Here is an 11,732-nt window from a genome sequence, read left to right on the forward strand (position 1 = left end):
TTTAATATAATATCACATATAAATTACTTAAATGAGAGTTATTTATAAATAATTACAGTAAAAATAAATATTTTTAATAATTTTTTTAAATAATGGTAAAAAAAATATTAAAATTTATAAAAATGATTATTATTTTCTTAAACAATATGATTTTTATTTAAAAACTATGGGCCCGTAAGTGTCTGGGCCTCCCGTAGGAGTCTGGGCCTTGTCTCAGTTCTTGTCCTATAAAAACCTCTTCAACATACTCGATCAGTACTTCATTCATTCATTCATTACTTTACTTTCTCTCTCAACTCTCAATTCACTCTTACTCTGTTTTTTCACGTTCTTTCAAACAACAAACCTTTAATCTAGAACAACTTTAATCTAGAACAACAATGAGTTTTATAAGAAAACTCATCGTAGAAGTCGTTAATGCTAAGAACTTGATGCCAAAGGATGGTCAAGGCACGGCAAGTGCATATGCGATCGTTGATTTTGATGGGGAAAGAAAGAGAACCACAACAAAACTAAGAGATCTCAATCCGGAATGGAACGAAAAACTCGAATTCTTACTTCTTAACAAAGAATCCATGGTTTCAGAAATGCTTGAAGTCAATCTTTACAATGATAAGAAATCTGGAAAGAGAAACACCTTTCTAGGAAAAGTGAAAATATCTGGAAGTACCGTTGTAAAGTCAGGTGAGGAAGTCGTTGTTTACTATCCGTTGGAGAAGAGGAGCGTTTTCTCTCAGATTAGAGGTGAACTTGGACTCAAAGTTTGTTACGTTGACTTGGCTGTAACGGTTACTGAAACAGCCGGTGATGGTGATGAGAAGAAAGAAGACAAGGCTGAAGAGAAGTTGCTGGAAACCGGTCAAGACGGTGACAAAAAAGAAGAAAATGTTAAAGAAGAGGAAAAGAAAGAACAAGAAAAGGAACCTAAAGAAGAGGAAAATCAAAAGCCAACAGAGGAAACTCCGGCAACGGGACCGTCACCGGCACCGACACCTGAGGTTGAGAATCCACCAATTGCTGAAACGGAGAAGGTAAAATTGAAGGAAAACCAATTTGAAATTATACAGAAAAGTGCTAATCTGAATGTGAGCAATCACGATCTTCGATCTTTAAGCAATGATCGAAGCAGAAGCGCGTACGATCTCGTGGATATGATGCAGTTTGTCTATGTTCGTGTGGTGAAGGCGAAGATAGCCAAATCTGGAAATCTTTCAACAGTGTTTTCAAAGCTTGTGATAGGAACACACAGTGTGAAAACAAAGAACGAGAAAGAAGGTAAAGATTGGGATCAAGTTTTTGCCTTTGATAAAGAAGGACTCAATTCAACGTCTTTAGAGGTTTCCGTTTGGTCTGAAGAGAATAAAGAAGGTGGACAGAAAACGGAGTTGTGTCTTGGAACGGTGTCGTTTGATTTGCAAGAAGTACCGAAGAGAGTTCCACCGGATAGTCCTCTTGCTCCGCAATGGTATACTTTGGAATCGGAAACATCGCCGGGAAATGACGTCATGGTTGCTGTTTGGATCGGAACTCAGGCCGACGAAACTTTTCAAGAGTCTTGGCAGTCTGATTCCGGAGGTTTGATCCCGGAGACGAGATCGAAAGTGTATCTTTCTCCAAAGCTTTGGTATTTGAGACTAACGGTTATCCAAACCCAAGATTTACAGATAGGTTCGTGTTCCGAAGCTAGGTGTCCTGAACTTTATGTTAAAGCTCAGCTCGGCTTACAGGTTTGTCTCTTTTTTTGTCTTTTGGGAAATTTTATATAATTTTATATGACTTCAGTGCTTACTTTACGAGAATTGTTTGTCTTGTTTACAAATAAAATAATAATAATTCATGTTGAAAAAAAAAGTTTGAGAGTTAAATTATATTTTTAAACTGAATATTGTTTTTGGTAACTTTTTTTTGATACTTTTTAAAGTATTTGTTTTCAATTTTTTATTTTATTTTTAATATTAGTAATTATATATAGTGTTTAACAATATCTATATTTGAAAAAAATATTTAAAATACTGCAAGAATTAATGTGTTAATTGATATTTTTTGTATATTTTTTATTCTAAATAATATCTGAGTGAGTGTATACATAAATTTGTTTATCAGACTTTTAGAACCGGAAGAAGTGTCTTACTTGGTTCGGCTAACCCAACATGGAACGAAGATCTTGTATTTGTAGTTTCTGAGCCATTTGAGCCGATTTTAGTTCTGACAGTGGAAGATGCGTCAAACTCAAAATCAATAGGCAAAACAAAAATCCACGTATCGTCCATTGAACGAAGACTCGATGATCGAACGGAAGCAAAGTCAAGATGGTTCAACCTTTCTACCGAAGAAAAAAACGGGGCCGATTCATCTTCTTCTTACACGGGTAGAATGCATGTTCGCGTTTGTTTAGAAGGTGGGTATCACGTGATAGACGAAGCAGCTCACGTGACTAGTGACGTACGCGCCTCAGCAAAGCAATTAACAAAACCACCGATCGGTTTACTCGAAGTTGGAATTCGCGGCGCAACGAATCTTCTTCCTGTGAAAACAAAAGACGGTACACGTGGCACTACCGATGCTTATGTGGTTGCTAAATATGGACCTAAATGGATTCGAACCCGGACCATTGTTGACCGGTTTAACCCAAGATGGAATGAACAATACACATGGGATGTTTATGATCCTTGCACGGTGTTAACGATTGGAGTATTCGATAATGGAAGATATGGTAATAACAATCATAGAGATGTAAGAATAGGGAAAATTCGTGTGCGGTTGTCTACACTGGAGACTAACCGTGTTTATGTTAATTCCTATTCATTGATTGTTTTACTACCAGGTGGCGCGAAGAGAATGGGTGAGATAGAAATTGCTGTGAGATTTTCATGTTCTTCATGGTTGAGTTTAATGCAAGCCTACACAAGTCCAATACTACCAAGAATGCATTATGTTCGTCCATTTGGCCCAGCCCAACAAGATGTTTTAAGACAAACTGCTATGAAGATAGTAACGGCTCGGTTAGCCCGGTCTGAACCACCTTTGGGTCATGAAGTGGTTCAATTCATGCTTGACTCGGATACTCACATGTGGAGCATGAGGAGAAGTAAGGCGAATTGGTTTCGACTAATGGGTTTTTTGTCACGTGCCACATCGGTTTTTCGTTGGTTAGATGGGATTAGCACGTGGATACATCCACCCACAACGGTTTTAGTTCATGCCCTTCTTATAGCGATTGTGTTTTGTCCTTACTTGATACTTCCAACTATTTTCATGTATTCTTTTCTGATTTTACTATTGAGGTTTAGAAACAGACCGAGGGTCCCCCAGAATATGGATCCCAGAATGTCTTACGTGGACATGGTGAACCTCGATGAACTTGATGAAGAGTTTGATGGGTTTCCAACTACAAGATCTAGTGAGGTGGTTAGGATGAGGTACGATAGGGTGCGTGCGCTTGCGGGGAGGGCTCAAACTTTACTTGGTGATGTGGCAACACAGGGAGAGAGATTGGAAGCTTTGTTTAGTTGGAGAGACCCACGTGCTACTGGAATATTTGCGTTGATGTGTTTGGTTGCGTCGTTGGTGTTTTATGCAATGCCGTTTAGAGTGTTTGTGCTTTTCGGCGGATTTTATTATATGCGACACCCGAAGTTCCGCAACGACATGCCGTCTATTTCGGCTAACTTTTATCGTAGACTGCCGTCGTTTTCTGATCAGATTATGTAGTGAATATTAGTTTTTATAATTAGTTCATTGGTTGGGTGACACTGAATTTTTGTAATGATATTTTTGTTTATATTCTTTATATATATGAAGAGTTTTATTCAATTGATTAATGAGTTTTATTCAATTTATTTGTTATAAGGAAAAAAGTGTTCTTGGTGTATGTTCTAAAGGTGAATAAAAGATTACTGTTTGTGGACTAAAAACAATGAAAAAAAGATAAAAAAAGCTAATTGTCAATAACCATTGGTGTAGCATATTTGAATCTAAGTAAATGCAGTCATTTAGAGAATTAAGATCGCATCCTAATTAAATATATCATATGTTCCGCTTTTTTATTTGTCTGTGGATATAGCCAATGTGGCAATGCTTCAATGCTAAGCAAAAAGTTTAAAAAAGGCTCTTGCTTTCAATTTCTTTCTATTGTTTGGTAGTTGTATGGCAATGATTTCAATTTTGGTCTAAATTATTAGTGATTTTGTTCTTGATTTATCTTTCCTGAATCATGCTTTATAATCAGTAAATGCACAATTTCAGTTTGTAAGATTCTGATCAAAACATGTTAGCAAGGTTTTTCTCTCCTTCAAAAGCAGTTTAAATAGATTAAATAACTTGAATATGTTTAATTAATCGATAGATGTTAGCTAATTTCATATAAATTGTTTGAGACAAAGCCAATGCAATGTCCTTTCTGAAAAAGATTTCATTTAAAGGGTTCTAATTCTGTCATAAAGATGCAGATTTTTTAGTGTATTTACATTGGCTTCAGAGTTGGGAGAAATAGATGTTGTGATCTTGTTTTACTCTTTCACTAATTGGTCGCACCTGACTGATGTCAAACAACAAATTATGCGCTATTTTCTGTCAGTACACACGTGTGCGACACGACACCTATGAGCGTTAATGGTTTCTTTTGCGACAAGACCTGCGCGCGAAGATAGCAGAGGCGCTAAGCAACTGCTTCTGTTAAAGGTAAACATTTTGTTGTTTGTTTTGTGTGTGCTTTATTGATTTGGAGTTTGTGTAACTGTCTTTGCAAATTGAGTTATTCATTAAGTTTATGCGAACTGTTTTAATACTCTGATGTATTCTGAGTTTGATGCATTGTTGCTATTCCAAGTTATGAGTTTGTGTCCATGCTAATATGAGTTATGAGTTTATGTTATGACTTGGAAGATAATTTTTTTATTTTTCTATTGGTTTATATTATGATGATCATCCGTTTTGATGATGATTGATTGATTTCAAACCTCTTTTGATATTATTTACAGCTTCCTCCTGGATGGACCAACCAATTTGAGTCAGACATTCATGTGAGAAAACAGTTACTAGCTTTGATTCTTTTGCTATTATTATTGCAATGTGTTTGTAGTTTATTGTCTTTTAAGTTTGTATTTTCTTTTCAATCCAGCTTCTGTTTCAAGACCTCTATGCTAATGGCTAAATAAAAATATGAGGTAGAACATACTATTTATGCTAAATCTCTCCTTTTTCTGTTCTTGGAAATTTTGATATTTTTTGAAGGAAAAAAAATGAATAGTTTTAGTAATTGTTTTTCTATCTTTGATTACAGGAGGTTGTTTATTTGGCACCAGAAATTTAAATTGACAGAGAAATAATCTTTGGATAGTTTTAGAGTATGGATATGCAAACTGTTTATCTCAAATAATATGAAAGAATTGCACACAATTGTTGTAAACTTTCTTCTAGGTACTCTATGTTGCTTTACATCGCTTGTTTTTTCTTTATGCAATATTTTCTTTGAACAGCTATGGTGATTACACTTACTCTAAGGGTAAGCAATTGACACTAGCATGTCAGTTTGAAATTTTGAGCTTTGTTTAAGTCGTTTGTGAATGAATTAGCTTGAGTTATGTATCTTCAAAATGTTGTAAAATTATGGTTATGTTATTGGGGGTTCAACATAAAGCTAGTGCAACAATTAGCAGTCCTCTATGTACTCATGAGAATTGGTCCTTATGCTTGTAATGAAATAGTTTAATATCCTCTTTAATTTACTTATGGTGAAAATCCTAGTTATTTGAAGTACATTAACAACTTGATTACTTCAATTGGTTACTTTTTCATGTAATGATATTTCTATATTGGGTGCTTTAGAATAAAGAATGCACTTATTTTTTGTGTTTATGTCTTGTGTTCCTTTACCGACGATAAATCATGTTGCAGTTGATTTTTGATAAAAAAATATTTACAATTTCTTTTTTAATTTTTTTGAGTCGAGAAAAAATATTAATTTTTTCAAGAAAAAGAATTTTTTGATTTTGCTCATGAAATTTTTCGAGAAAAAATATTTTAGATTTTTTTGAGAAATTTTTTCGAGAAAAATTAATTTAAAAAGTTTTTCAAAAAAAATATTTCAATTAACAAAACATTAGATTTATTTGTCCCTCACTAAAGTCTACAAAAAAATAATAAAATAATAGACTGATGTCTTTTAAATAAATTATTTTAATATGGGGCATAATATTATGAATTTAGTAGAAGAACTTTGAAAGGAACTTAAGACTTTGGGATTTTATTGACAATGACAACAATATTCTTTTTGGTGGTTGGCATAAATTGCCGCTAAATAATATAATGTTGTCAATTTTTATGTTATTTTTTCAATTGACAAAAGTCATTTTTAACATCGGTTGGAACTGCCGCTAAATACCGATTTTGTTGTGATAGTTGTGGCTTAAATCTGAAACTTTGGGATGTGTATAATTTGATACATTAGAAAGTTATTTTTGTATTTTAATAATAACTGCTATATTTGAGTAGTTTTATAAATCATAATTTTATAATTAATCATTTGTTTCATAGCCTTTGTGGAAGGTTTGTTTCTATTTTTTTATTACATTCAGATACAGTAATTTTTTTATATATTGTGGTTTTATTTTTAGTGATATTTTAGATGGAGTGAGTGCATGAAGCTTGAATCACGAATAACAAATAATGACAATGATATATAGATATTTAAAATCATTTAAAAAGTTAGAAATTATTGAATATTTAAATATAACGACATTTTTCAGTGTCATACACTAACACATGTCGAATATTAAACACACTACTTTTACTTTGAAGTATTAGTGCTACATTTTGACCTTATTGTTTAGATTGCTTTTTTATGTATCTAATTTATTCTATATTAAAAATGTATCTGATATCTGACATGAGTGTCTATGAATAAGTACTATATGTTGACTGTTTTTTATTGTTATTGTATTTCGTAACATTTGAAATAGCTATTAATTGCCTAAAGAACACAATTTTATGCACACTATTTGCTAAGATTGTTTTTGTGCTTTTCAATAATATTAGGATATTTCAGGTGTGCTTAGAATTCACTTGCCATTTTCTGGTAGAACATATTGTTACGGTGTGAGGGCCAAGTTATTATTGTAAATACAAAGGTCATGTGTGACTTGAAACAAAATATGGTTTTGCTCTATGAGAAAGACCAATTTTAAGAAAACTTTAATTACAATAGCCAAGAGCTTATAGTCTTTGATCAAGTTTTTGTCTATAAGATCAATGTCTAATTATGTGTTCATGATCTTTGCGATATAAATGATGACCTTGTCTAGAAGAATTTATGTAGCACTACAATTATTTTATGTCAATTCTAAAGTATCCATGAACTAGTTGCACAAACAAGTTGAATTGTATGTATTTTTTTCTTACAAAAAATATAAATACTACTAAAAATAATTTTTGATGTAATTTTTGTCAGTTAGAATATATTGTGTATAATTTAAATAGACAAATGTGAGATATATTTAGTTAAAAAAATAGTTATATTAATAGTATTTCAACATGACATATATAAAGTTATCATACATGATATTATATATATATATATAAAATGAAATAATTTAAGATTTAAAGGACAAAATGTTATTGTAAAACTGTTGTACCCTCACAATTAAACAAAAAAATTTATTTTGTCAAATTACTTTATTTAGTGTAGATGATTTTGTCTTGCAGCTATAATAGGTAATTTTAGTCGTGTTTACTTTATGAACATATTGTATTTTCATTTTATAAAATGTATGTCCTTTTATTTTAATAAATTTTTTTGAAGTGAACCAAAAGATGAAATTCTAGTAAATAATTATGCATTTTCGAAGTTATAGTGAATGTATGCATTTTTATTGTTTTAAAAAATGCAGACATTAAAAAGAGTTTCTCTTATATTTTTGTTATCAAGTAAATTTAACACAAATTTTAAAAAGTTAAAACTGAAAATATTTTCACAAAGTTTAACTTCCTAGAATCTATTAGAAAGTGTCAAGACTCTAAACATACTTCCAAAGGTATTGTATTGTATTACACACCAACATAGTCCTCACAACATCACAATTCGATATCACGCTCTTACAATAGATAGAGTAACCATATTATTTCTATATTCACAAAATGTATCCATTATAATGAAATTTTTTACAAGCCGTCAACAAAATATTTATATATTGATTACATTTATTTAATTCATTATTTTAAATTAATATCGATATCAACGTGTCAATTTATGTGTCATATATGATGTATGTGTCAGCATTCGAGTTCAGAAGGTTACCGACATTGTTGTTTGTGAAATTTTTTAAGAGAAAGAATATTTGAGAGCATATTTTTCAACTTTTTTGAGGCCAAACTAGGCTTAAGAACACCATAATTCTCAAATTTCAAAGCATGACATGTTCTATTTTTTCCATCTTGTGAACACCATCCTCCAAAAGAAAATTGTCCATGATGCCTTTTCAAAAGCTCTCTATCAATTTTATCAAGAACAATATCATTTCTCTTAAATTTTCTAGCAAATGGACGATTGCTCAAAACCATTTTCCTATAATCTCTGAGTCCAAGAGATTTTGGATGTTGTTTTGGAGGATTATCCCAAGTAATGTAATGTAGATCACTATTAGCTGTGGTGTTTTTGTAGTCTTTAGAATTGCATATTAATGTTTGGAAATAACCTTCTGGTGATGACACAAAATTAGTGTAGTATAGGAGGAGGATCCTTGGTAAATTTTCCCAACCAATAATGCAATACTCAACAAATGATCTTGATAGCATTGTCCAAGCTGAACCTGAATTTTTTAATAATGATAAAAAGTTAATGAATTATTACTACCTCTATCTTTAAGTATAAGACTCTTTTATGATTTTTCTTATTCTTTTTTATAAGACTCGTTTCACTTTTTCAAATGCCTTAAAATTTTTCAATACATGGTCTTATTAATTCTTCAAAAATAACATAGTAAAATAATCTACATTATCAATAAATTTAATACTGCAATTAATTTAGTGATATAATGAGTCAATTCAGATTCATTGAGAGCCTCACATGCTACATATAATGAGTCATTTAATGATTAAAATACTTGACTAGAAAGGTAAATTACAAATGCATTGAGTAGAGGAATTGGATGCATATCATATCATGCATACAACAAAATAGCACAATCTTTAATCATCTAAAGGATTGATTAAAATGATACCTGTGTAGAGTTTAAAAGCTGTTGGGAGACTCCTCTGTTTATTGACTTGCCAAATCTCTGACTTTTTGTTGCTATAAAGGGCTGGATCTATAAATATTGGCTTCCCTCTCTTGTTACTGAAAAATATTTATAAGAACTTAGACTTTATGGTAAAACTAAATTTCATAAAATATTAAACTTGATTTGAGCCTAAATCATCTTACAAGCACATTTTTGTTTTTGTTATATGTTCTTAACATATCTAGATCGCAATTGGAATTTGATATTGAAAGTTTAACTCGAGTGGACCGATGACAGTGACATGAGAGTTTCTAAAATTATATGCGACATATAACTTTGTCAAATAATTGAAATTTTACAATGAAATGTGAAATTAAAAAACATCGATTATATTTTTTTTTTTGATAAATTAAACTATCTCTGCATACATCTGCAAAAATTAATCTCTTTTTAACTTTATGCTTAACTTTATGCATAAAATTGACCAATCCAAGAGAATTTCTATAATATAATATTTTCAATTCCATAAATTAATGTTAGAGACTAAATTTGTGATTCCTTTAAAGGAAATTCTTGGAATGAAACAATGTTAATACTTACAATTTCCAACCCAAGTGACTACTATGGTGAATGAAATTAATATCCTTTGGAACCCCAGAAAAGGCTTGAATCAAATCTGAAAATTTAAAAATTTTAAAGTTAACTTCACATTGAGTCAATCATAAAAAATACAATCCAAAGTTATTTAAAGAAAAAAACCAAAAATCCAAAAGCATCATACAATGCATGATAATTTAGTCAAAAAATAAACTAAAATTAAATGATGTAATTGTTATAAACATAAACATTAAAGGCCACTCACCATACCATCTTGTGTTACCAAAGGATAATCAGAAGCACTAAGATTAATAAACCAATCCCATTGACAACTCCTAAGAAGCATTGCCATAGCATGAAGAGTTGTAGAAAGCATAGTTGGACCTCTATAAGTAACAAAATTACTTTTTTTTACAATCCAAACATTTCCTACTTGACCAAAAATAGGTTCATTAGTCACATATTTAATCACATCCTTATGATCTTTATTTGGGGCACCATGATCCATATGAATTAAATAATAGTTCCCTGGATGATACAAAGCCTTCAACAATCTTTTAATCTTCAAAGAATCTCCCTTTGAACCTGAAATCAAGTAAGCAAAACTAATTGGATATGTTTTGTTGGTATTGGAAATATTAAAAATGTTATTAATTTTTGGCCTAATGTTTGAGGTTGGTAATGATATGGTTAATTTGGTGGGAATGTAAAAAACAAAGAACAATGTTGAGGTTATGATAGAAGAAATTATGAAAATTTTGATACCCATTTGAGAGATAATTGTAAAGAAATTAAATTTGGGTATGGGAGAGAAAGTTAAAAGAAGAAATTAGAGGAGTTGAGTAATAAAGAGGTAGTTAAATGCTTTAATAAAGGCACTTAATTAGTTGGAAAGTGAATATAATGGGACTTGAAATTTTGAAGTGTGTGGTTTACATTTTTTGTTGTAAATTCTTTTCTTATAAAACAAGGCCTCTCCATGTGTCAACAAATTGTTAGGTAGAGACTCATATTCTATGCCACATTCAGATGGAACTAAGAAGTTTGTAAAGTAAAGAAAAAATTATTATTGTTTAGCTCTTTAAGGTTTAATTACAATAATAATGATCCATGATTTTGATTCACTACCATATGTGGGTTATAATTACCACTCAAATCATTTTCTTTAATTAATACAAGAAAACTTGTATTCCACACTTGTATGGCCTGATTTTTATTGAGCATCAAAGTTTAGAGGAATCATTCTTAATTATACACTTTCTTTTAAATAGATTCTTAATTATATACTTAATTTTAGTTTTAGACCATGCAGTGATTTCGAAATCAAGCTTTTTATGTTTATGCTATCGTGATTGAAATCGTATAGACAATATTGAACCACAATTTTTTACAACCAACCATGTAAATGTGATATAAAACCCAAAAAAGCAGAAATGAAAAAATGTACTAAAAGAGTAAATCTTCAAACATCGTCACCAATCAAGACAAAAAAAAATTATATTTCAGGTTAAATTAAGTCATTAAAAAAAGGTACTCAATTGAGATCTGGATCTCAATTACTTGATTTTTTTTTTAATTATGTTTTTGTCTTATTTATTGAAAATGAATCCACCATATCAAATTACAATAAAAACTATTGATACGAAATTGTTTGAAGGTTTAGTCTTTGTATGTATTTCTTGTTTTTTAGCTTTTGAATCGGTGGTTTATAGAGTTATTAAACATGAAAGGATTAAATCAAACTTGTAGTGATGATAGTGTCACGATATTTGATTCTAGATTGATGGAGTTATTTAACATCCAAGATAATTTTTAATAATGTTGTAGATTTATGACGAATGAAACATTATTTATAGTGTGTGTTTTTTTGTTGTCATTTTTTAAATTGACGATTTTTACAGATATATTAAAGATGTTTTT

At 30.8% G+C, this 11,732-nt stretch overlaps 2 protein-coding genes across 2 annotated transcripts; one reads left to right on the top strand and one right to left on the bottom strand.

Moving 5' to 3' along the window:
* Nucleotides 1-260: 260 nt before the first annotated feature.
* LOC101490761 (multiple C2 domain and transmembrane region protein 14) lies at nucleotides 261-3,813 on the top strand. The gene is made up of 2 exons (XM_004489592.4): nucleotides 261-1,727; nucleotides 2,104-3,813. Exons 1-2 carry the CDS (start codon nucleotides 381-383, stop codon nucleotides 3,709-3,711), a joined length of 2,955 nt encoding a protein of 984 aa, XP_004489649.1. The 5' UTR covers nucleotides 261-380; the 3' UTR covers nucleotides 3,712-3,813.
* A 4,206-nt stretch (nucleotides 3,814-8,019) lies between these two features.
* On the bottom strand, nucleotides 8,020-10,686 carry LOC101491090 (beta-glucuronosyltransferase GlcAT14B). Its single transcript, XM_004489593.4, has 4 exons — nucleotides 10,083-10,686; nucleotides 9,816-9,891; nucleotides 9,216-9,331; nucleotides 8,020-8,804 (listed from the first exon to the last, which is right to left on the bottom strand). Exons 1-4 carry the CDS (start codon nucleotides 10,579-10,581, stop codon nucleotides 8,290-8,292), a joined length of 1,206 nt encoding a protein of 401 aa, XP_004489650.1. The 5' UTR covers nucleotides 10,582-10,686; the 3' UTR covers nucleotides 8,020-8,289.
* Between the last annotated feature and the right edge of the window lie 1,046 nt (nucleotides 10,687-11,732).

This window comes from Cicer arietinum, chromosome 2, assembly GCF_000331145.2.
Source record: "Cicer arietinum cultivar CDC Frontier isolate Library 1 chromosome 2, Cicar.CDCFrontier_v2.0, whole genome shotgun sequence".
NCBI lineage: Eukaryota > Viridiplantae > Streptophyta > Magnoliopsida > Fabales > Fabaceae > Cicer > Cicer arietinum.